Raw genomic sequence first — 26,039 nt, forward strand, 5'->3', positions numbered from 1 at the left:
CATACCAAGTGAGACACCCAAATCCCTTTTGACAAGCCATTCCCAGTGCCTCATCTCCGTTGGTGCTCCGCATGTTGCTCCCTCCTGCCCTCGTTAAACGCATCCACACACATTCGAACAAGAGCCTGTGGCAAAGAAAAAAAAAAAAGAGCAAACTGCCATCGGAACATGTCACCAGGAAACATAAACGGGGGTAATAAGTTTGCACCTTTGCGTCATGTTGTCGGTAAAAGGTGGTTTCTCACCTTCCATCGCCTTTATTATCACCAACCTCTATCACCAGGCCAGAGGTGCTAATAGCCTCAGTGTTTGAAAATGTGCCTTCTTCTGCGTTCCAACTTTCCATCGGCGGTATCTGCTGCTCCGTCTTGGCAACCTCTTGGCGGAGATACTGCGTTAAATCTGCATCGTATTTGAAGGCGATTTTCTTTGCCTCGGCAACGTGCCGTGTTGCTGCCGCGTACTTTTTCAAGGAGACGTACACTCGAGCTATGTGGTTGAGAGATTCAGCTGTCGCCATCTCACTACTTTCCCCTCGTGTACGCCGCACGTTCAATGCTTTTTCATGCCAAGTTAGCGCATCTGCATATCGCTTCTGTAGGTGGCAGCAATGGCCATACGTCGTATACACATCCGCTTGGGCAAGCACGTTAGATCTAGCGGTTTTGGCGTACATGTCGAGTGCACACTTGCACATCTTCTCACAATTCTCCGTGTCCTCGCGGTGTAGGTAGAGAAGTGCAAAATTACTGTAAGAATACGCGACGGTTGCATGAGTTTCACCGAGCATTTCAATACGGATATCAAGGGCCTCCTTTAGGCACGCCTCAGCCTTCTCGTAATGATGAAAATCAAGGTAGAGGAGCCCAAGATCATCCAGCACGTCAGTTAAAAAGGTCCGCTGCAGCGGCTCCACCTTCGCATTTTCACGAAACTGCTCAATGGAAAGAAGGAAGTACGCCTCGGCATGCGACTCCCGCCGCATGGCGTACACATCACCAATTTTCTGGTATAAATACGCTAACTGCGGATCTTTGCCGTTGCTGCTAAGACCACTAGGACTTTTGTTAGCTTTGCGCAACTCCACTGCATTCCGGAAGAGGTCAATAGCACGGTCCAAATCGCGTCGCTTTACAAGAAGTGAACCAAGGAATGTATACGCTTCCGCCAGCTGCAAGGCACTTGGTCCCAGGGCCTTTTTAATTATGTCAATGCCTTTTTCGTATGCTTTCTGAGAAGTAGAGTAATCATCGCACAGCTCTTCAATGCGACCAAGTTTCACGAGCTCCTGCCCGTACAGAGCAGAGTCTTCTCCCAGTGATGCGGCATACGCTCGGCAACTTTCCTCGTAAAATCTCTTCGCTTCACGGAACTGCCGGCGCGCGGCCAGCAGTGATGCTTTACTGCTAGTGGCTTGAGCCGTTGCGGGTGAGTCACGGCCCAATGAAGCGATACAGATGTCAAGGCACTCCGTGATGCACATTTCTGCCCCGGTAGAATCGTTAATAGTTTTTTTGAGTTCACACAACTTATTCAACGTTTGTGCGATGATTGGCCTAAACTTGTTGTGGCGCGTGTAAAGGAAGCGACGAATCTCGAGCGCTTCTTCAAGAAATACGATAGCGCGATGTTCCTGATTTTGTAGAAGAAACAGCTGTGCACAGTCTGCTAATGCGTGTGCTGCAGAGGCTAGCGGGTGGTTCTGTGGTTCTGTCAATGCAGCGGCTTCAGCTTCAGCATTATCAGGTAGCCATGAACCCGCCGCGTGGTTGTAACAAACGTCACGAAAGATTTTTATACTCTCGCGAAAGGCCTTTTCCGCCTCAGGAATGAAATTTAGATGCGTGTATGCCAGCGCAAGAAGAGAAAGACTTTCTGCGTATTTGAGCGACTTGGCTCCTTCAACTTCCTCATAGATGGCTGCCGCTTCTGTGAGCGCATTTTCCGCCGCGGCCGGCTCGCGCATATCCAGGAAGACGCGACCAATGTTATGTAACGTGGCCGCGCATTTGCTGTGAATGGGTCCGTACTTCTCTCGTCGCATCGTGAGCGCGCGATCGTAAAGGGAAATCGCATCGCCATAGTTTTTTGTCTGGTGTGCGACTTTAGCAAGGCCGTTACACTCCTCCCCAAATTCAAATGTCATAGGAGCTCGTCCTGCTGCCTCACGGAAGCCTTTTGGCGCGTACTGCCGGGGCCCAATGAAGCGCTGCTGAAAGAAAAGTGCGTTCAAACGAATATTGGTAGGCAGCGGAGTGCGACTCCTCAAAAGAAAAATGCCACTGTTTCTTGCTACAGCTGAGTGCTGGCTTCCAAAGCGAGAAAAAGTGGCGGTGTTCATCATTTTGGCAAACGTTTTGATCACCTTGCGTCCTCCTTTCCCCTCTTGTGTTAGTGTCAAAACTGCCCCCCTACCACTCTTGCCACTTGAAAGTTACGACGGTAATGGAAACAAAAAAGGAGAAAAAATTATAGAAAAATAGTAACGGGAAGAAGGCATTTGTGGCATCCCCTGTATTGAAGCGTCCGTTGCTTTTTAAAAAAAAAAAATCAATAGGTGTTGTATGTGACGGAGCCTCCTTTTTTCTCTCTTTCTTAATAGCAATATTTTTTTTAAAAAAATATACACTACAAATTTCTCCGCCTTAATGCACTTAAACAGGAACCGCTGCCCCCTCCCCCCTCGCTTTTTGTCATTTTGCTTTTTTTTTTGACTTCGGTTTTTTTAAAAAAAAAACATAAATTATTTTTATCCCACAAGAAAGTGAGAAGGTAAAGACAATCAAAGGTGAATCATTTCCTCTCTTCTTCAACGTTAACAAAAAGAGAAAAGTTCGAGGGAACAGCGAAACCTAACGACACCACCCGCTTGAACTTACAAAAGTCAGCAGACCGATGTTAAGGGAGTATCCAGAAAAGGGAGAAAAAATCCGAGAGTAGAAGGGTGCGCGTGAAACGGAAGAAACAAAACATAAAAATGGTCAATGCAAAGAGAAATGCGCAAAAACAAAAACAAAAAAGATCTGACGGAATGGGTGGAGAAACATCCAGGTTGTTACGGAGGGATAATAGTGAGCAAATATAATGTCATAAATAAATAAAAGATCAGAGGCGACGAGGGGTTTAAAAAAAAAAACGCAAATGAAATATGATCATTGCTTCGCTTCTATCTCCCTGCCACAACCCCACCGCACCGTTGGTCCCCTCTGCTTTCCACACAAAATAAAGCAGCGGTTGCTTCTCTATACTTCACATCAAGTATTCCCCCTTTTCTTACACACTTGCAACCACGTACTTCCATCAACTTGCCGCAACTGGACGCTGAGAAATGTACTTTATTTTGCTTCCGCATCGTTTCCGCTCTCTTGCTCACCTTTCAAAGCAAGGGTATATTCTCCGGAACATGCTTGTTCTGCGTTGACCAATAAGCAAAAAGTTTCATTCAAATGCATAGTACAAAAACAAGCAAACAAACATAAAGAATGTGGAAAAGTATAATATAACAAGTTCTTTAAAGGGGGAAAAAAGAGACAAATACAGATGCCTACATCACCTTCTCAGGTACGGACCACAAATCACAGAAATTACTTGTCCCTTCTCATTCATAAATTAACCAGTTACACGAATGGGCACAGCTACCCATATCAATATATATATATATACGTGAACGTGTAGGCGCACGTCCCCAACAACAGAAATGCTTCCCATTTTTTTCTGTCTCCGTTAGAGCTTGACGAAGGCACATCAGTGAAACAACATCCCATTTCTCGTGAGGGCATTGCTTGGGCTACACGTAAGCATATTTTAACTTTTGCTTCGTCCCACGTGCACTTACAGCGCCAGATCGCTAACTAGCCACAACATCAAAAAGCAACAACTGCGCCCGAACATGTAGTGGCAGCTTCCGGTGCTCGCGCACGTCATGAAACGACGTATTCCACATTTGACCAAAAGAGGAAAGGACGCTCACTACACTCTGCGCATAGTGCGCCTCCTCTTCCATGGGAGAATTGTCATCGGCTTCAACCTGCTCTTCCCCTACTTCAGAAGAATCACTGCGGGGGAGCGGCAACTTTCCCTTCCCATTGCTACCGTTCCTTTTAGCATCACTTTGACGAGTACCCACAACGCTATTTATCGCTTTCAAAGGACTCCGCTTACCATTCGCACTGCGAGTCTCCTTCTGGCGCTTTTTTTCTTGCTCTTGACGATGCACAAAATGAAGAAATTCCTCAATTTCGTTGTTTAGGTATACGCTACCATTTTTGATTTCCGTATCTGAAAGATTCAACGACTCTCTCAATGGTTCGCCTGCCACTTGCGGAGGCGATGTGGACGAGGCCCTACTCAGCGCCATTGCGTGTTGCGATGACAAGGGAACTGACTGTATTTTAGTGAAATCCGATTTACTATGCCCCTTAGCCGGAGGAGGTGGACGTTTCTCCCGACGCTGTGGTGCCGCATAGACGTTCGTTTCCGGTGCTTGCGAGGGTGATCTTCGACAGCTGTCATGCAAGACAGAAAAATCCAGTGGTGTAACTAAGTTGGTTTGCTCTTCCCTCTTCTTACCCTCCCGCCCTGAATCCGACTTCTGCCTTACAACTAATCGTGTCTTTTCCGCAAAACAAGCCGCATCATCCGCGTTATTATTCAGACGCCTTGCTAGTGCCGAGGTCAGATGCACGGACTTCTCGCTTCCCCTCGCACGATCGGCTGTTCCGGTGCTCCTTATGGTACTGCCCTTCACCTGCAGTTTCTCTGACGTTCTTTCATCTACATTTCCTGTACTGATACTAACCGATCTTGGGCTCAGGTTGCCTTGTTTCTTTTCGTCCTCGTCATCACCTATGAGCCAGGACTGCGTCAAAGATCCAGAGGATGCATTTGACAGACTGCTTACTCCGTTTTGGTTTCCAACCGCAGCTACTGCACCCTCTGCACGTATCTCGTTTTCTGTAGCGGATCTGGAACCCATATCCAACTGCTTCGGGAAAAGTCCTACGAAAGTACTTTCCTTCCTTGGCGAGGATTGAAATGCAGAGCCCTCAATCCCTTTTTCTCCAGTAGAGCTACTGGAAGATGAACATCCGGGTGGTTTACTGCATCTGCGTTTAAGTGATACCCTTGCCTCATGTTCTTCCTGCATCAAAAGTAGTCGTTCATGGTTCTCGTCGCCGCAAAATAAAAAGAACGGGTCACCAACGAGGTTATCTAAATTTTGTGTCACGGCATCGTCCAGAAGCTGTGCTATGGAGTGAGTCGAAGTAGTTCCTTGACATTTCGCTTTCGACAAATTCTGTGCATTCGGTTGGCTAGCACAAGAGCCTGAAAAAATGATTTTTTCTTTGCCTGGGCTCCCGGCTCCTGACGACGCCGAAGGCATGTTGCAATCTTTGTTTTTATCATTGCTGCTGGCCGCGATATCCGTTACAACAGTGGACGACGTAGACCCAAAAGGGCGACTCACATTACTGAAGTTGAGGTTGTAAATTGACGACACCATGATACTCGTGTCTGACCGACCATGTCCCTTAGGTATGTCTGAGCCAATACCCAAACTCGGCGCACTGGATGAATTGGCTGGAATACAAATATCGGATCGCTTGCTAACCTTCTCGTCATCACTAAAAAGCCGCCGGTACGGTCGTCTGAAGAGAAGTGGAGTGCCGCGTTCGATTATTCGTCGCTCGTTCATTTGCACTATGCGCGAAGATGCGGTATCATCCCTGTCACCTACATCGAGCGTTGAGCAATCGGACGGCACGGCGTTCGTGCTTTCGCATGAGTGCCGCTGTGTGCGCACATCAGCCAACTTTTCTCGAGAGAGCTGGTTCCTGTGTGCGCTACAGCAGTTAGGCCATCCACATCGAATGCGTTCCCGCAACAAAATAACTTGTCCCCGACGAACCAAATCCTCCTGCTTAATAGCTCCAGGGGTACGACGATCGTACAGCAAGTACTCGTCTTGTGGTTGTATAATGCTACGGGCCCATTTTTCTGTTACAACAGGACCGGATGCAGACCGCTGGACACTGGATGAAAAACTGTTCATCGCGCACCCTTCATCATTAAAGTTGCTATTGCGAGCACTACCGTTGCTTATGCTTGGTGTACAAGCGCACATACTGTTTTTAAACAGACTAGCCTGACTGCCTTCTAATACCGTCACATAACTCCTGTCAGTGGCGAGGGGTTCGCTGTCAGATTTTCGTTTCCTTCCACATTTAACTTTTTTGCGTTTGCGTTTCTCCGAAGTTGTTGACTGCTGCACGACACCGTCAACACCAACTGCGCCGTCGCCCACCAATTTCTGGGGCTGCCGCTCTTCCCCTGAACGAGGATTCTGTTCCCGTAGTGGTAATTGTGCGATGATGCTGCAAGTGGACCCCGCTGGCATCTTTTCCCTCGTTTCCGCATGTCGCTGCCGCACCAGTCTCGCAGATGGTGGGCAAACATCTCCATCTGTACAGGTTCCGCTCCCACCTTCCTTCAACAGTTGTCCCTGAGGATCGAGTGAAACTGTTCTCTCCACATTCTTGTTTCGCGCTGTTCTTTGAGAAGGGATAGAATGGGTTGCAATTGACCAATCAGGCTGGAGCGGCGGCCACCCAGAAGGGGGCTCACCAGATGCCACCTTCCAATTGCCGTTGGACAGAGATACGGCGCTGAGTTCGTGGGCGCTGTACAACGTTTTTACACGCCCGCTGTTGTCGCCGGCCGCATAGGAAGGAGAATTATACATCACTCTGCGTCTGGTAGCGATCGTCTTGATGGAAGTCGGGCCGACGGTGGAGGTATGCCCATTACCGTCGAGTAGTGGTGCTGGTGTCGCCGGAAGAGACATTACCGCGCTGCGTATGATAGTCCGGCCGCTGCGTGGACAATTACTATTCCCGGTGTCCTTTCGAGATATCATCGTTAGTTTCAGTTGAACACGAGTAAATAAACAATATAGATATGTTTATTTATGTACTGCTGTGGCGATCACCAACTTCGTAATCCACCTGGCAGCCCTATTATGCGAATTTTCTCACACGCGACCCTCTTAGCTTACCCTGCCGTTTACCCTTTCTCCAGTTGTGCGCAGTACACGAGACACACAGAGTATAAGTGCCACCAGGCGGGTTCAAAGTTTACGAGGTTCCTCTAATTATACACGAGCAAAGAGAGAGACAGTTACGCTTCCAGCCTTACCTTCGTTTACTTACTCAGAGAAGTGCCGTACGAGGCTCAATTGAGAGGGAAGGTGGGGTAGCGAAGGAGTGCACATATTCACGCGTGTAAGCACAAACAGCGGCAACAAAGCGGAATGGACAAAAAAAAAACAACATCAGGTTGGAACACACAGTAAATTCATAAGCGAGGCGACGGTATTGCGTGGTCCTGATCACACTCTCCACGCAAATGACCTACTCGCATCCTCACCAATCTGTCTGCGTGACCGCCGATGCGCATCTCAAATGACATTCACGTTTAGAAGAAGAGAAACATCGTTACCTTCTGTTTCCTAAAACACAGCGGGGGAACAAAATGCTTAAATTTTTACTCGATTAATTTATTATTTACACTACACGTTACGCACCCTCCTTTCTCGCACTCTTGTTACCATTCCTATCACCCTCGCACACGTCCCTGTCGCATATGCTATGGCCCGAAGCACTCGCAGAACATTCCGTCAGCTACCGTCGACGAACAAAAAAAAAGCATGTACATCTTCTCTAACTCATCCCACCGCCTCACTCATTCGAGGCGCAATAGTTTCGTGATCGATTGCAGAATGTCACTGAACGCATGATATGTACACAAGCGCGCCGCTTGTAGAAACCAAAACACGAAAAGCAAGAACGAACAAAAGAACAGTGTGTGGCAGAGGGTTCTCTAGGGACCACGGGGCTTATCACCAGTAACCGTCGTGGTGTTTTAAACACAACTCCTCTTTTTACCTCCGCGAGGTCCTTGCTCTTTTATTCCCCTTAGGGTAACTTTCATCCGCACTGCGGGCCCTCTTTCGGAGAGTGTTCGTTGTATCACGACGCGCCAACTCATCCTTTCTGGCATTTTTTATCTCCTCTGCCACTGTGGTCAGGGCGAAAAGAGCATCATCAACAGTAACAAAACTCCCAGTACACCTGTCACAGTTGCCGTTATTGCTCTTGTCCCTGCTAATCTTTCTTAGCTTCTTCCTTCCCTCTAATGGCGATACATTCACCGCTGCGTTTTCATCGTCGGCGTGTGCGCGGGCGGTGTCGTAGTCGTGTCGACGTGCTTCCAATTGCTCACGGAGAACGTAGGCAACCTGCGTTGCCAGTGTACTGAGCTTTTCCGACCGTCTGCCGCATCGCATGGCAACCGCCACGGTCGGTGCCACAGTCTGTTGTATGAATTCCAGGTTGATTGCATTGCACAAGAGCCAACGAGCGACACTTCCGACGTCAACTCGTTCCCCTTCGTTAACATCACCGAGTGTTTCAGATGCGCTCTTGTTATCACCCCGGGACGTTTTTCGACCGTTGCCGTTAACACAGGGCATTGCAGCAACCAAACCACCGAAGCATTGCACAAGCGAAGCTGTACGCACCATCACATTTGTAACACTCCCATTTGATATTGCTGGTGCAGCGATTGAGTTAAACTGACGGCGCAGTGCCACGAAGTGTCTGGTAACAACCTCACGAACGTGAAGTAACCCCTCCTCACTCTCATTTGCAGTGGCGTTAACTAGGAGGGCCATACTAACTGCTGCCAGGGAACGTATCAAATACAGCGCAAGACGCACCGCATCGGTTCGCGATGAGCGAGCAATCGCTCGGTGTGCGGCGTACTTTTCGTTAGAGACATCCGACTGCGCAAAGTTAAGCAAGAGAAGTCGTAGTGAGGCAGATATCTCATTAAGCACTTCCTCCGCGCGATCTGTATTGTCTATGGGGCCAGTCCCTCGGAATACCACCATGTACGGAAGAGTGTCCCCAGATGCAGTTGACGACGGTTGGATGGCCACCGCCGAGTTTCTGCTTCTTCTGGTCGGCTTTTGACTTGTGTCTTTTTCACTCCTTCTCCTTTTGCTCCCCAACACTTCCACTGCGCTAGTGACAAGATGTGCACCAACCCATCCATCATCAACCAAATACGAGCACCGTGTTTCCACACCATTCGTACAGTACATACCCAGTAGCCTCAACGCCACCCCTCGCACCCAGGGATGCGTGTGCAGAATAAGACGGCCAGAAAGATACAGCACAAGGGGTTTGGCAAAGGTTACATCGTGCCACACAAGCGAGGGAGCAGCGCTAGCTATTGCTTCCACGCACCGCAAACCAAAGAAAACGTACATCCAACCCTTCATTTCGATCTTTCGTCGCAAAGTTCCTGAAAGCTCCTCGGAACGTCGCCTGATGCGCGACGCACTAATTTGATCATATGTTGCTGCGTCCATAATGGATGGTAGTGACCAGGTATAGTAAGTAGCGAACTCCTCCGCCTCTGCGGTGATACCCTTTGTATTATCCGAGCTTGAATCATTGTCTTTCCCACTAAGTCCGAGAGCAGATGCAATGGCAGAAAGCATCAACGCCCAAGTTTGTAGAGCTATTGTTTTCCGTTTACGGGTTTGATCTTTTTCAAGCCATTTTGATAGTGTAGGCACAACAGTGTCAACACCGGCATTCCGCACCAAATCTTGAAGTGCCGTGCCCGCCTTTCTCCTCGCCTCAAGAAACTCTGAGCCCGACAGAGTAACTGCGAGTGGGAGTAGCAGCAATGGAGCCTCCTGCCTCAGAACTACAGTGGGTAGTCGATTTATAAGGGCGATGAAGAGCTCCAATAAAGCGATACGACCGGTTACCTCTGGGTAATCCATGTTTCGGTATAATAAATCCATGTGCGACCGGAATTTTTCCGGTGTCATCCGATACTCTGTTAGGAAACGAGTGATAACGGAAATACATCGTTGGCGCATAAGCCGCTTAGCACTGACATGCAATAGTAACTCGGTCACTACACCCATCAATTCGTACACCTCAACCACGTGCACGTGCCTACCGAGTACAGCGTAAAAAAGGGTTAGTGCCATAGGAGCAAACCGATTACGCTCAACCAGCTCTGCATGGCAAAGGCCTGTGATTTGTGACGCTTGTGCCTCCGTTAGCGTAAAACGCTGGTGGGATATTACCGACGCTGCCACTCGCATTGCCCGCTGCTTGACAGAACCACCTCGCTCAAAAAAGGCGGTAACGGTATCGTAAAGATTTGTATGATACATTCCCACGATCTTCAAAGGTGGACGCAACGAGAGAAGGGCCAGCATACAGTCAAGTGCGTACCCGATAACCGCGTCACTCCCCTCACCATGGAGTGTCGACAAAACAACAGGCACCAACTCTTCCAATAGTTGTTGGTAGTGTCGAGTGAATGATGCCGTCAAATCGGCTGAGCCACGTCGTTTCCTCTTTTCCGTCCGAACACATAATTTTTTAGACGGCTCCCCGGTTTCCTTTTGCCTCTGTTCGTCATCCCTCTCCTCGGCTTCAGCAGCAAATCGATCCAGTGCATCACCCTCTCTGTCATCCAAGTTCTCCGGATCGAGTAGCACGTCAGCCGAAGATACGCTGGAAGCATCTTGTTCTCCCTCTTCGTCCGATGCGTTGGTGTGAGTGATGTAGTTATCTCCATCGGTTTGTTCCTCCTTTTGTTTGTTTTTTGAGCGCAGGAGATCAAGACGTACAGCAATCTTGGATGACTTACGCTCTTTTCCCATGCCGAGAACTTGTTTGAGCACACTCAGAAGGTATTTAAGAAGAAATTCATCCAAAGTGTCGAGAACCACTGCGGCTGTTGGGTCCTCACGATAAAAGTGCTTTGCTGCCTGTTTCACGTCTTTGCCGTATCGACCACGATACGTTCGGAGTTTCTGCTTCTGTTGAGTGGCTAGTACAGTATGAGCACTAAAGTCGACGTCCACTCGCTCCGGTCGTGGTGCGACAAGAAAATTAGCATCCAGTTGCTCACGACGCGTGGTTGCAATCACGGACGGGCGCTGTGCTATGAGCTGTGCGCTTCCTCGGATACGGCGGGTCCCTTCTTTTGCTTCGAACTTTTTAATCTTCTCTTCTCTCGTTTCGTTGTGGCGGTGAAGCAAGTCCCGCACCACACGAAATGAGCTTTCCACCTCCATGGTTGCGTTCTTGAGGAGGGCTCGGGCCACACGGACAGCCAGCAAACGCACCTTCTGCACGAAAGCAAAGTCAGCCGCAGCGCTTTTGCCGATGGTGCTATACTTTGTCTTGAGTTCTTGAAGCAGCAGCAATGCGCCAGCACGCGCGCCACCGCCCCGGGTGTTAGTCTCCACGTTAGCTGCTTCGCTAGGAGGTGTGAGCAACCATGTTATTTTCTGCAGAAAAACTTCAATCACGCGGGTCGCCTGACAGTGTGATGCGATAAGTGTAAAACCATGCAGTGCCCGACTGCTCTTCACCTCAAGCATTGTGCTCATCAGTTCCACCTGCCGTTTCTGCTCACTCACCTCGCCAAGGTAGTCATCAAGGAGTATTGTCATGATATCGTCAAGACAGGCGGTTAAACACGAGACACCGTATTCGTAATCAAATTGAACAGCAGCAGGTATAATCATGCGTAGTAGCTCTTCTTCCTCGTCATCTTCGTGGTTGCCCGTTGTAACATCATCACCGCTCTTTTCCTTACTGTTACTCGTTTGACCAAGTGCGCCTCCTCCCTGCTTGTCGTGTTGTTGACTACCATTTGGTCTGATTGCTTCGCCACCTCCCACTACAGAATGCCGCGCCTTCGCCCCGGCTTCTTTGTGAAGTTTTTTTCCTGGTGTTTTTTTCCTCCCGTATGAAAGGGAGTGGCGCGGTTCGTAGAGGTTGTAAAGAAGTGTCACAACTGTGTAACCTAGAACGTGCAACTGGTAGCCATGCACTAAGTGATCCCGAAGCTTTGTAATAATGAAACCCAGTTTCCCCGGCCCAACCTCGCACATCATTGCACTGAGGACACGGCGCGCCCGCTCGCGATGTTTATCATTCTTCGTTCGGAGTTTCAGAACCACTTCATCGAGCAATTGCTCTGCATGCGAAGAGAACCTGTCAAGCGGAAAGCGCTTCACAATCTTCGTAATGGCGATTGCAACTGGTAACTGAAGGATAGTCGTGTTTTGTTGTGCCCCATCAGTCTTCCGCATTTCATCTCTAACACTTGTGGCAGTGTGAGCGCTTACAAGAACCTCAGACCCACTCGCATGAATACCACTTCTACGGGTGCCACTCGATAAAAAACCGTACAACTGCGGTAAGATGTCATCCTCCATCACATGCATTATCCGTGCATTGCGATATTTAATGCGCTTAGCACGAAGTGTCACTTCCAAAGCTGCAGCCACTGCATCATCGTCATTTTCTCCATCCTCATCCTCATCATAATCATCCCCCTGCGCTGTCTGAGGACTCTCCTCGGCGCCCTTTCTTTGCCGTCCATCTTCAGGAATATCATTATTATTATTACTGCAGGTACCAATTTTATCATCGACACCTTCCTCCAAAAAATGGAAATGGTCGAGTACCAACACAACCCCCTGAAGCATCGGAAGCCGCAAGGAAGCGTTTTCCTGTGCATTAATAAGAAGCAGGCTTAGTAAACGGTAGTAACCCTCCCACGGCAACATACCTGCAACAGTTGCCACGGTGTTCAACAGCGCATCACAGTATCCCTTCGCACGTCCCTCCGTGAGGTTTTGTAGATCCCTTTTACCCTGCGCGAAGTCCTTCACGGTGGCCAAAAGAAACGGAACGAAAACACGGAGAGCGTCACGTGGATGCAACTGGTCCACCTTCTTCCGCAGAAGTGCAAGCGCATTTAGGCGACATCGGTGCTGTAAATGACCTATATTAACGAAGAAATTGAGCTCCACATTGCGGTCGTAAAGCGCAGCAAATGACCGGAATGAGTCTTTGTAGTGCTGCGCAAGGGCACCAAACACCTGCATGTGTGAGTTTCGAATATGAACGTCACGTGCCACAACACCCCGGCGTAGCGAGGGCAAGATGATCCGCCTAATGACTTGGTTGAGAATGAGTGTATCGTATTCAGCTACCCTCGTATTTTGACGTGATGCATATCGGATCATCGCTTCAACAACTTGAACAGCAAGAGCCGAGATGGTTCCCTCAGGATCGCGAAGGAAAAATACAGCATTCGAAGCCAAAACAAGGAAACCCTCCACGCAGAGCACCGGGGCCTCGAGGTCATCAAGTGGTATGGTGGAGTCAAAATCACCGCTATAATCACGCTCTTCCCTTACTTGGCTTTGTTGAGCACGCTTCCGTTTCCCAATGCTAACCGGCGCAGATTCACCACCATTATGAAAGAATTGCTGTAGCGTCCGCAGCGTATGGAAACGGAGATCAAAGTCATAGCGATCTAGCGAGCTATTGTTATCATCAAAACTGTTCAGGCAAGAAACTGCCCGACCCACCGCGGCCAATTGTGCGGCGTAGCCCCTGGAGCCACGTTGCACACCGTCAAGGAGAAAATCGGTGTTTTCTTCGTTGCAGAAGCAACTAACAGGATCGGAAGAAGATGAAACCGCACCCATTTGTGTAAGCATAACGTTCAGCGTCCGGCAAAGTAGCAGCCGTGCCTCTGGGTTTGTCACTGCATTGAAAAGGTGCACGAGGGGTTCGTAGTGGAGCAGCACGTTAATACGATGAACGTGTGGTAAAAGATATTCCAAAACCCCAACTGCTGCCACGCAAGTTTCCCGGTCCTTCATACAAGCTGGATGGGCGACAAAGGCAATACACATCTCTAGAAGACGGGACAACATTGTATTTGTATCTTCCGAATTAGCGTGCTTCCCCCCAGCAGACTCCTTCTCCTCGGCATTTTGCTTTTCGATTACTACAACATATTCAGTGAGCATGGAAACGGTCGCAATCAGCTCCTTCCACATAGAAACACTAAAAGACATAACGGTTGTGGCGGGTCGGCCCCCCTTATCCCTCGACGCGGGGAAACGAGTGTTCTTTTCCCTGACACCACATGAAGCACCTCTCCTGATGAGTGTGTACAAAGATGTGAAAATTTCAGAAACATGAGGTTCGACAAACATGACACGTAAAGTCGATTGCTCAGTCGCTCCAAAAACATTAATCTGCTCATCACTAGCATTTAGAAGTTCAGCGACACAGCGCAATCCTTCGTGCAAGGCCAGTACTGCAGTTTGTTGTTGATTATTTCTCGATAAGACCGATAGTCCCGAACCACTGGTATTGGTGGTTCCGGTAACCGTCGAATTTGCAGCAAATAACTGTTTAATCATCTCCGTAACAGCACCTGCGAATGTGCCAACGAGCGGCAGCGTATGCGGTGAAGCTATCCAAGCGCGTACCAGACGCATAAACGGAGTCGCAGCTGCTCGTTGGCTGTCGCCAATCAACTCGGCCACAGCACCTCCACCGTTCATATGCAGGGCAGCGACATAACGGGAAATAAGACTGTGCTCAACTGAAGCAGCACCAGTATCGCCGCTCCCTACACCGAGGTCAGCACGAAGGGTTTCCATAACCTCAGCGGGAAACTGCTCAAATAAAGATGCTACCATCGTCGCTGCTCCACGGCGCATCCGAGACATGAGTGACTTCAGTGCTGAAGAGCTTAGTGCACTTTTCACGCGCCACCCAATCTCTTCTTGGGTCGCTCCGTCGTCACAAGCACCGCCGTTTATTCCAGGGAAAGTGGTCGCACTCAATGGGGCGAGTAGGGTTTGTTTGCAACTGATAAGGTACGCGTTTATCCCAAGTAGTAGACAAGTGCCTGCGAACGAGGAGAACCCCTTTCCGACCGCCTGCAGAAGTGCACTCAACAGTTTTGTGGTGTTCAGCAACTGCCGCAGTAGACGCTCAAGGCGGCGTGTACAATGTGTTTGTTCTCTTACCCACTTTTCCCACCAGCTGCCGAAACAAAAGACCCCACTTCCTGCAGCCTTTGTTGGTGTGACATGCTCAACAATGAGTCTCTGAACAAGTCCGTTAAGGACAGCTGTAAATTCTCCTCTGTCCGTGAGGTGCGTAACAAAAGCGAGTAGTCGACGCTGGAGAACCGCCTGATCCTTCACTTTATCCCGTGAAACGCTGCTCGTCAGTTTGGGGAGAGCAACAGTAAGCGCAGTTGCGATATAATCGGCCCGATGCTCCTGCGGTACGTCAGTCTCCACGTGAAAACTTGAAAGAAAGTTGAAAAGGTTCTGCTGAGTGTCGCAGAATGGGACAAGCTGACGGTAATAACGGGAAAACGGTGCGACCTTAAGACGCCGTAGTAGATCAATCGCTGCCCGCTGTAGTTTGGTATTTGAATCTGATACAAGACTTGCACAAATTCGGTGGAGCCGTTTAGTTAAGAGGGTTGCATCCTCCCTTGATTGGCCCGACGGCTGTAGGGGAGACTCTTCTTCTGTGTAGGCGACTGTAGCGGCTGCTGTATAGGCATTTAACGCCAACGTGAGACGTTCGTCCAACATCTTGAGATGACGTATGCCGCTTGGGTGCTCCCCACATCGAATCGCAGATAACTCAACCGCTAACTCCGCGACAAGTGAATCTTTGGTGTCGGCTGCCGATCCTCCACCCGTTCGAGCCATGTCCGATAGGCCCGAAAGAAACGTCTTTGCCAACACAGCACGATCTGTTGCGTGACGTGCTGCAGCTCTACCATGTGTGTATGTTGGTGAAACAGCCGGGAGGTAATGTCGTTCCCACATCAATATTTCACCATCGTTATTTACCAGTAACAACCAAGTAACAGTGGAACTTTTATACTGTGCTGTAGAAAAGTCCTTGCTTACCAGCTCGCCCTTCTCGTGTCGCTGCATATCTGTCAGTTGAATTCGATAAAAGAGTGGGGAACTGCTGCTATGAATGGACGACTCAGTGCCCTTGTAGTTGCTGGTACTGTTATTATTGTAACAATCATCAGTATCGCACTCGTTAGAAGCGGATGACGCAACCCGAACAATGTCGCCTAAGACAATGGAGCGTGCGTACCGGGAAATAACGGTCTCCCACACAAGGGGGTCAAGTAAACTTTTACAATCCTCAACCTCTTCGTTGTCACCGAAAGGGGACCCGTCGTCTCTCAGCTGATGTAAACCGGTGCCGTGCCGTCGAGCTACTGTATCCTCACTTTTCACCAGATCGGAGAGAATCTTCAGTGCAATGGGCCAGGCGACAGAATATTTTGTGTGCAGCAGCCCCATCATTGCCCTTGCGAGAATCACTCGCCTCAGGGGCTCACGCAGCGCTCCAGAAGCGGCATCAAACGATAACTTCGCAAGTGCTTGCTGAATACCGTCCAGATTTCCTGCCGATGAAAGAGGATTAAAAAGTTCAGCGCGAAGTAACGAATCGAAGAATGTCGGATCGACCGAACTGCAACCAGAAACCCTTTTAGTATCTTCCACTTCAGGGTGACAGAAAAGCCTCAGCAGGCGCAACGCTACGACGCGCAACGACTGTATCGGTGACACAAGAGCCTCAAATAAAAGCGTATGGACCAAAGCACGTTGTGACTTGTCGTCCAATGTTTCATGTAGCCGCGCCGTTGCTCTAAGAAAGGTTTGCCGCTGTTGTGATATTTGCTGTGATACGACGTGGCCCTTCGCCTTTTCCTTTTTATGAACAGCTACAGTAGCTTCACTACCTTCTCCATCTGCTACGAGGCTCTCTTCCACACCAAACAATCGAAACATAGCATGCAACAGGCATTCCATACCGTGTAGTAACCGTCCCACCTCGCTATCACCCAAAATCACTACGCGATGCTCCTCAAAGCTAGTCGCAAGAATTACAACGGCATCCCTAATAAACTCCATGGAGTCTTTATCACTTTCCGGTGCACCGCAGAGGGGTGCCAATTGCATGAGCAAAGCCGAAGCTTGTGCGAACAGAGCAAAAGAAGAAGCAGTGACACGTGCAGAAGTAGCGGATGGCGCCCCATGCACAGCCAGCTTCACCGCTGATATCACCTGTAATAGCGCATCGCGAAACTGCCAAGCGAACAAGGCGTTTGCCTCGGCGGGCTCATTTCCTCGTGTTTGTCTCAGTGTGGTGCGTTCTGCCTCGGCAACAACGAGGGCAGGAGGAAGAACGGCAATCAGTACATCGGCCCACTTAGCTGCTTTCGTGCGTGCTGTGAATGCTTCAGCAGCACTTTGCAAGGATGTAAACAGCGCAGCAGTGCCAAGCAAAAGTGTCTGAATGTCCTTCATTAGCGTGACGCGTTCCTCAAGAGACAAATTATTATTGTTATTATTATTATTTCTCTTTTTACTTCCCTCACCAAAGGCGGTGGTAAGGGTCGTCGTGGTCAGCAGGTGTAAGGGGCTCACTGAAGTGTTTCTTGTGCGATCGCACATCATCCCAATCATCATAACCGCGTGGGTTGTGTCACGAAACGCTATCGACTCTTCATCCGGACCCGAAGAGTGACTAGCTTCGTCCCTGTCTTCAAGAGTGTCTCCGCTGTTAAGCTTAGAGAGAGATGCGTTTGCCATTTTACACGAGGCATGAAGCACTGGTGCTAGAAGCGCATACGCGAAGGAAGTCAACCGAGACTTTACCCGGTCAGAGCCACTTCTACTTCGACCTACCGTTCCCATTTGGTTTGCGCTCTCCTCATCGTCACGCTCATGAATGATCCGTTCTTGCCGCAAGCTGTAGGCGTAGTTTTTCTGCAACACATCTTGCACAAACGCAAAAAGCAAAAGCCGCGTTGAAGTTTGCAGCTCTAAATCCAACGTTACACCTTGAGGACCAATAGACCCATCACCTTTGAAAGAGCTAACTGACACGCACGTTGAGATGATATCACGGCAAAGTGGCAGGCACAGATCGTGTAATTTGGCCATGTGAGAGCGCGGCACCATCCCGGTATCAACACATAATGGCGTAAACAACTCGAGTGCGGCACCACAAGAGCGTACGAGATGACACCAACCTGCCGTTGGATGTCCACATATCGCAACATCGTTGTGTGCCAAGGTTTCCCGCCGGTTTGCCAGAAAAAATTGTAGTTGTTTTGCCATTTGTCGTATCGCCGGTAGCGAAGCGCCCTTCCACAAAAGTAAACAATCCTTGGCATGCAATAACTGCTGAAGTAGATGCAGAAAAGGAGCAGTGAAGTCAAGCGTTGCCACCACGGTCGTCAGCATTTGCAACGGTGGTGAGTGCACGCTTCCACTATCATCTCTATCCTCCTCAAAATCATCATCAACATCACCCATTGAGGCGGCAGTGGCTGAGGAGTTGGCAGTCTCCTCAATCAAAGTGCGGAGAGCGCTGCCGATCGAAGTGGCTCCGATCATTTGCACCAGCTCACCAAGTACTCCGGTTTGGGTATCACCATGCTGTTGCACGAATTCCACCCCTTCCTTTTCGTATTCTTCCCGACTCTCAAGAAACAACTCTTTCCAATGGGTATAATGGGCAAACCCTTCGGCTTCCTCCACTGTGAAACCGAAAAATTCTTGTTCGTTTACTCCGTACCCAGAATCGTAAGCACTTGAGAAATTTGTGCGCTTGGAAAGACCAAAAACGTATATTAGCACGACGTAAAAGTTCTCAAAATTTGTATTGAGTGAGCCACGAATTCCACGTAGAACATCAGCAGCGAAGAAACACAAACTATCAACAACTGGAAGGAACGAGAGACGTTCCTTCTGGTACCTTAATAGTCGGTCGAGTGTCAGAGCATTTGTTTTTGAACCCATCACTTCCCTTACCCTATTGCCTTCCTCATGGTGAGTACCAATCGTACCATGACTTTCCTCATATTCCTCTTCGTTATCCATTCCGTCAACATCATCGTCTGCGCCGCGAACCTTGCGTGCATCGTCACCACAGTAGTCTTTGAAATCGTGCACAACATCGACACACATTACTTCCAACACTAACGGAAGCAACTCACGCGTCATTCGACATGTCGACGCCAGGACTTCGGCTGCCAACCGCCGTATGTATTCCTTTGAATCATGCATCTGTCGCACGTACAATTTAATGACAAGTTCGACCAGCTTTCGTTGCTCCTGCAGGAGCCAAAAGGGTCGCATTTCACGGCACCACGCTGCCTGTGCAGAGAAAATAAGTTGCAGGCGTCGAGTTTCCGCCAGAAGCTGCCCGTTCGCGTCATATATACCCCCATTAATGGCCTGATGGAAGCATTCAAAATATAGAAAAAACTTTTCACGCATGTCCCGTGCAAAGGCCACGGTGAGTCGAGCAAATGCTTCAAATCCCTCAGCGAACTTGTCACGGTTCATCATGGCAAGTAACAATTTTTGGGCTATCTTACGGTGATTAAGTTGAAACAATGCGCGTGAACTGCACAAATCCAGCACCTCCCACCGGAAACTCTTAAAATCTGTGGTTGAGTGAGAAAGCATTTGCTCGTTCAATTCAGTAAGGAAGGCACAATCCTCGCTCTCGGGATGTGGCGCCCAATCATCGGTGAATCCACCGGCAGGTTGCATGTTTATCGCCCCGAGGACGTTGTAGCCAATACCCACGTGTACATGCTGTACGGCGTTGCGAAATATCTTCTCACGTCCGCGGGCATTGTGACCACGCTTTTTTGGTGGCATCTCTCTTTTTTTTTCAATTCCAATCAACTTCACCAACGGTTGTTCCACCGTGGGGGAATAATGGAGGTTTTAGGTATAATACCAACGTAATCTGCACACTTGCTCGAGCGTATCCCTCTTCGACAGTAGATGGGTAAGAGGAAAAAGACACTCCACCAACGAACCAAACACGGTGAATGAACCTACAATGTACAATATTAAGGTATAGAAGAGAAAGAAGTAAGGTTTTTCTTTTTTAAAAAAGTATACTAACATTTTTTTAGGACGGCAAAACGTCGCGAATGAATTAGCAGCAATGGGAAATAGAAAAGGCAGCAAGTCAAATCAATGTACACGAACCGAGTACCTCATAATGAAGGAGAGGAAGCAAAACAAAAGAAAAGTTAGAGTATGAAAGATAAGAAACCTTAAGAAGAATGGATAATTTTTCACCTAAAAGTTGTCGACTTTAAAAAGATATATATATTATTACTTCATAGTTCGCTGTGGGTCACGTGACTCGAAAAACCTTCCAGCTTCGATGAACCCGTCTTTTTTCTTTTTGAGTTTCATTTTGTGACTAATCACTGATCAGAGCCTACACAAGATTCACATGAACTATCCTGAAGTCTTCCAGAAAAAGTTCGGAGCAGCCACTTTGTTGACCGCAGCATTACATGTGGTGCGGAATACCTTTCGGTAACGTCACCAAACGTTACAAATGGTTTCGACCCTACAAAAACTTGCGAAGGGCTCACATCACGGACCGGGGTTACCTCCCTCGACTGTACAAGGGAAAGTAATACGCTAAATGACTGTAGAATTCTCTCGAGGCGACGCTTGAACAGTAGTTGGCTACCCGAGCACGGTGCATCTTTTCCAGTGGACACGGAGTCGCGCAAAATTATAACGTTTCGTATTAAAAACGTACTCGCGGTACACCTCTCAGGGCAGCACTCAACGTTAAAAACACTACGCCCAGCACCATTCGCCATATGCATCGCGTTCTGCACTGCTGTCACTCTTTCGTCGTGATCACAGCCATTTCTTCCTATCATAACGTCGTTATAGCTCATGGACATGGCATCCAGCAATAGCTGACGCACACACTCCTCCGGAAACCTTAGAAGTACCCCACCACTGAGAAGAATCAGACGGCGCCAGCTGCAGAAATCATAGCCTCCTGTTACTGTAGCCGATAACTCTCGAGATGATCCACGCATGCTGATACTTCCACTCGTTTGTTGCTGTAAGAGAAGTTGAAGGACACTATCTGGCAGCAACATAAAGGCATGTCCTTCAGCCGCCCACCTTCCCGGAGTTTGGTTGTCGACAGACGCCCCACTACCCCCACATGTTGAAACGGACTCATGGCGAGACCATGATGGTCTTTTCGAATATTGAAGGGCAGGAAGCAAGCACCGCGCTGCCACACTTTCGACAATCCACCTAAAGTCGGTTACCAGTGCACCGCTCACGAGCGCACAAGCTGTAGTTGGTGTCATAGACGTTAGGTTACTATCTCTCGCGGAAGGCACGCCACCGCAGTCACTAATACAACTTCCGTCGTCACTAATAGAGGCAAGTCTTCCTTCCGTGGGCATAATAAGACAGTACGAGCAAGTAATTGATGCAGCGGCGTAATGTCTCTCCTTCCAGTACAATTGACTTTCTGCAGGAGTTCCAGACCCCTGACAACTGGGGAGACGAAAGACATGTCGTATCACTTTCTGTGGTTTGGGGTCATAGATACGTAAACGGCTGTCAACACTACCCATACGTTCATCAAGGACTCTGGCGCCAAACATCTGCGCCGCTGAAACGAGGACTTCGCCAGTTTTGGTTGAATTTTCTACGGAAGCATCCACCGAAAAGGTGTGCGGCAACCTAAACACATCATCTTTATGCTCTGATAACTGCGATGTCGAGATCGTAGAGGTACTGCGTTCACGAGCTCCCGAACCTCCCGCAATATTTTTCCCGTGATTTAATAACTCCCTTCCAGAACATATATCAGGATCACATGACGATAGATTCTGCGTCACGGCAACCCCGCCGTTATGTACTTGGTTCTCGTGGGTATTCGCTCTGCCCTTTGTCTCAAAAATGAGTGCCGATTCAGTGGGAATCTCTGAGCGCTGGGCATGTACTCGAAAGTTGAAACTTTCACCAAAGAAACTGCTGCTGTCGCTACTGCTCAAGCTGCTGTCGCTACTGCTGTCCTTCCCATCCCCTTCACCCACTTCACGCACAGTTGGTGCATCCTTTGGTAACGTATTCGACTGAACACTGGTAGACACTGCCGTCGCAACAGGTGTTAAGGCATCTCCCCCCACGTTATCAATAACACCCACGTCTTCTTGAGGTTTCTGGGAAAAGTGCCTTGTTGATGCACTCGACTGAACACTGGTAGGCACTGCCGTCGCAACAGCTGTTAAGGCATCTCCTCCCGCAGTTCCACTACCAACGGCATTTGTACGATGACATGGTTCACTATGCCGCTGTAAATCTTGACTAGAGCCCGACTCGGAGCAAGAGCTACTTAACTCTTCAAAATTTCGTAAAACATCCGAATTTTCTGCATCCCCGTTTGAAGTTAGGGGTCGACACACTTCCGACGGAGAGGAACAACCAACCCCTCTCGTTTTCGACCTTCCGTGGGGTTCTGGCATCGTCTGATGTACACCACCTACAACTTCTGGAGAGCCGCTACGCGAGCGGACTGACACGGGGAAGTTGTGGTCAGACAACGTGACAGTGCTATGCGGATTGGTCGTATTTACAGAAACGTGGCTAGTGACCGACAGAGGTGATGTGCCCATAGGAGTTGCGGATGGCGAGTACGGCAGCGAACCAATCGCCTGCCTGTGGGTTCCATGTTCAGATTTTTTCTCAGGTTCACCAGTTGCCTCCTCAGCAACGGGGGGTGCATTGTTAGATTGCAGTGTCACTGTCTGGACGCCAGCGTTCCCTGTCAGAGACACCCCACTTAGTGTTGATAATACCTGGGAAACCTCTGCAGAAGGTGCCAACGCTTCTTCCTCTTCGATGTGTCCAGCCTTCACCAGATCGTTATCATCATTACTTTTAGGACTAACTAGTGCAGCGGACAGCAATGGATGTTTCATAATATCTGAAACTAGATTGCTCACCAATGAAACACTAATCAAATCTGAAATCTGAGCAGGAACGGAGCAAATGGGGCACGACTGACCTAGTCTGAGGCGTTTCGTGCTACGCCCTCTTCCGGACTTCGCCACTGGGGACGTTCGGACGTCGTTGATATTTCCCCTCCCTCTACTATTTCTTTTTTGTGGACTGCTCCATTGGTCCCCATGACTGTTTTCGGTAAGTTGCCTCTCGTCTTCTTCCCAAGGATCTTTCACAGAAGGGCAACTTTTTTCAATCGCATTGACGATGCAACTGTGACAAAATACATGACCACAAACGTCCAAAGCGGTGGGATTTTCTTGAAGCGGCCGGTGACATATTGGACAGAGGAACGTTTGTCGAAGTTTCTTGAACACGAGCTCTGTTAGGGCTGGATCTTCTTCTTCACCTTCAACGCCTTCTGACTTACGCACCCGAAAACTGTTAAGCTCTGTGGTCATTTGTATAAGCAGTACTTGTAGCTATAACCACAGCTGATTCTGATCTCAAGTCCCTTTACAACAAGATAAACATTCACAACGATGGAAAGCATGGTATGTCAACTGCAAAAGTGTAATACGCAGCCATTTACAAGAACAAAAAAATGGTGGAGCAATGGGGACTTTTTTTTTAAAAAAAAAGAAAAAGAATTTCTTGTTTTTTAAATATTAACTCAAGCATGTGTACAGGTAGAAAGAACCATTGAATGACACACTTTGAATAAGTGCGAATGTATTTACCTCTGCACACCATGTTAACAGTTTACACCCAAGAGGTAATAAAGTGATGAAACATAAACGGATAATCCGAATGGAAAGAATTCATCTATCTTAGCACCACTGCCCATGCTGGTCTCGTATTTTTGATGTTGCCAAACCTCTGTCGTAGGAAACTGGACATATAACACACCACCACAAATTGTTCTTCTTGGGTAAAATATCAGAGTGTTTTTGCCCTGTATTTGTCGCTTCCATGAACTCTGTCGATCAACAATACGTTCGGTACAACTTCGTTAAACGGCTGTTGTGAACTTCCGGTAGGGTTATCCCGACGATCCACAATTTTTTTACTGGATTGGAGGACATCTTCACCCCTTCCACGTGTGAATGTGTGCCGCATGTCAGCGTAATTAACATTGCGCGAGATGATAATAAGCAACAATATCACGAAGAGAGAGTACAGAGAACTGCTTTCGTGCCAACGAGTCGGTGCCCACTCTGCAAGCACCGGGGTAGAAACCTGTCCGGAACTATGATCGTCGACAGAGTGGAGGCGGCTGGCGGCACCATAGTGACGGTTTCGGATCATGGCACGCCGCTTCCTACCCTGGGAAACAACGTCGAGCAAAAAACGTGCTTCACCAGACTCTGTGAAGTTAGCATTATTATTTATTGTTCTCTCATCGCCCTTTACGAGCAGTTGTTTGACTCGACAGGGAATGTAAAGAATCCCACGGATCACACGTTTAAACAGACCGCGTTCCGTCACGTCTGCTTTAAATGCACAAAGAACCGAGTAATTTCCGGGGAGTGGCAGTGTCGGCTGAGCATTTCTTATCTGATGTTCCGCGTCGTGGTGATAGCGGCGCCCTCGCGCCAGAAGACACGATGGAATTGTCGCCTCAGTTAAGGGAGATACTCCTCCGTTACGGTTGCTTTCACTGCTTGCTCCCTTACAGACGGTCCCGCCGAGTCCATCGGAACCATTTTCATGAAACACTTGCGTGTTCGCAGTTGAGGTGGTGGAAGAAGGAGAGGAGGACCCCCTGGTGTTAGTGTTACCGCACCCGCTTGTGTCAGCATCAGACCTGTCATGAGTATGAGCGGGGCTGGCAGTCCACCGAGCACTCCATGGGGAGCAAAGTGCCTCACGAATGAGACTCCCCAGTCCGCGTGAAGAAGCAGCCGATCTCAACCCTGGGCGTCCTTCTTCTACAAACGGTGTCAAAGACGCCTTTTGTAACCTGTCCGCACCACACGGCGTTGCTCCAACCGTATTGAGGACACCTTCTCCTCCCTCCTCAAGTAACGTTTCCCCGCAGTAGTTGTTTTCGCTCCCCTCGCGCCTCCCTTCCAGAGACTTAATTAGCCGTTCCTGCTTCAGCTGCTCCTGTAAGAACAATTCATCTGTACACCACGCAATTCCAACCGCCTCCTCACGGGAAGCTCCATTAACTCGGCCGTCTTGCACTTTAGATTCCGTTCCGCACACTGCGGAACTGTATAAATTGTTCGTGGAAGGCGCAGAAACAATCAGGGGGCTTTGATAAACCGCCCGGGCTGCGGCGACGGGATCCTCAAACTTGACGTAGAACCAGTTTTGCTGGCTGCTGTGACCAACAACCGAAGTAGAAGTCAGCCCACCGCTGGGTACAGCCGCTCGTGTAGGGAGTTTGTGCATCAGTGTGCGGCCAAACATCACGTCCAGACTCTCACGAACATCTAGAATCGATGTAGGTAACACACCGTACACAGTAACCCATTGTTGCCCAGCGTATGACGGTGTGGCTGCTGCTTGATCCGCATGTGAAGCCGCGGAGGCAGTGGAAAATACCGCAGGGTGTTCGCCCTTCTCTTCAAATCCTTCAGGAACGAAACCAACACGCACCGGTAAGCGCTGAGGTCCTGATGTGTACGTGCAAGGTTGAGGTGGCGAAACCTGTGGCTGCTTCGTCCAACCCTTCCGCCCCTTGCGTTCAACCCACTGCCCAATATCTTGCTTCCACATTGCAAGCAATAAATTACTCCCTCTTGATCCGGAATGTAGTTAAGCCTTCAGGGGTTTACGAAACACGTTTTTTATGATTAATATCAGTTAATTATGATGTTTTTTCTCCTTTTTTTACTTTCTATTTTCGCTCCTTTATGAGCGTATAAAGTTGTTGAACCCGTTACCTACGTGCCATTTGCGTTTAAGCACGACGCGAAGATTGTTGAATTGTAATTGAGAGAAGCATAAATAACGAAGGTGATGTTGAGGGTGCATGGTTTCATATGGAGCAAGGAGAAAGAAGCAAAGTGAAGATGTTCACGAAAAAAAGGAGTGGAATGCTCAGTGGGTGAGCGAAGCGGTGAACCAATCACAACTTGTTGATCTATCAAAAAGCACTCACTCCTAGTGAATTTACATTTCCTCCATGCCCACGAACATGAGGTATAACTCAACATTTCAGATTCTTCCGGAAGATCACAAAACACCAAGAAGAATACAAAAGGTAGTCGAAATGCGGTATAAATGAGGGGAGGTTCGAAGAAAATTCCGAAAA

General features: G+C 48.8%; 5 protein-coding genes across 5 annotated transcripts, besides 5 other annotated features; all 5 read right to left on the reverse strand.

The window, feature by feature from the left end:
- Positions 1 to 241: 241 nt before the first annotated feature.
- Positions 242 to 2,344, reverse strand: Tb10.70.3590 (hypothetical protein, conserved; the record flags this gene model as incomplete). Its single annotated transcript, XM_817533.1, has 1 exon — positions 242 to 2,344. The coding sequence occupies one exon, from the start codon at positions 2,342 to 2,344 to the stop codon at positions 242 to 244; it is 2,103 nt and encodes a 700-aa protein (XP_822626.1).
- A 259-nt stretch (positions 2,345 to 2,603) lies between these two features.
- Positions 2,604 to 2,626: a sequence feature (AT_rich).
- Positions 2,627 to 2,720: 94 nt separating this feature from the next.
- Positions 2,721 to 2,753: a sequence feature (AT_rich).
- A 1,094-nt stretch (positions 2,754 to 3,847) lies between these two features.
- On the reverse strand, positions 3,848 to 6,916 carry Tb10.70.3580 (hypothetical protein, conserved; the record flags this gene model as incomplete). Its single annotated transcript, XM_817534.1, has 1 exon — positions 3,848 to 6,916. One exon carries the CDS (start codon positions 6,914 to 6,916, stop codon positions 3,848 to 3,850), a length of 3,069 nt encoding a protein of 1,022 aa, XP_822627.1.
- Positions 6,917 to 7,939: 1,023 nt separating this feature from the next.
- Tb10.70.3570 (hypothetical protein, conserved) lies at positions 7,940 to 19,645 on the reverse strand (the record flags this gene model as incomplete). Its single annotated transcript, XM_817535.1, has 1 exon — positions 7,940 to 19,645. One exon carries the CDS (start codon positions 19,643 to 19,645, stop codon positions 7,940 to 7,942), a length of 11,706 nt encoding a protein of 3,901 aa, XP_822628.1.
- Positions 17,303 to 17,326: a microsatellite.
- A 563-nt stretch (positions 19,646 to 20,208) lies between the features above and the next one.
- Positions 20,209 to 23,235, reverse strand: Tb10.70.3560 (hypothetical protein, conserved; the record flags this gene model as incomplete). Its single annotated transcript, XM_817536.1, has 1 exon — positions 20,209 to 23,235. One exon carries the CDS (start codon positions 23,233 to 23,235, stop codon positions 20,209 to 20,211), a length of 3,027 nt encoding a protein of 1,008 aa, XP_822629.1.
- Positions 21,803 to 21,844: a microsatellite.
- Positions 23,236 to 23,397: 162 nt separating the features above from the next.
- Positions 23,398 to 23,446: a sequence feature (AT_rich).
- A 267-nt stretch (positions 23,447 to 23,713) lies between these two features.
- Positions 23,714 to 25,501, reverse strand: Tb10.70.3550 (hypothetical protein, conserved; the record flags this gene model as incomplete). The annotated part of the gene is made up of 1 exon (XM_817537.1): positions 23,714 to 25,501. One exon carries the CDS (start codon positions 25,499 to 25,501, stop codon positions 23,714 to 23,716), a length of 1,788 nt encoding a protein of 595 aa, XP_822630.1.
- Positions 25,502 to 26,039: the final 538 nt, after the last annotated feature.

This window comes from Trypanosoma brucei, chromosome 10 (assembly GCF_000002445.2).
Source record: "Trypanosoma brucei brucei TREU927 chromosome 10, whole genome shotgun sequence".
NCBI classification, from domain to species: Eukaryota; Euglenozoa; class Kinetoplastea; order Trypanosomatida; family Trypanosomatidae; genus Trypanosoma; species Trypanosoma brucei.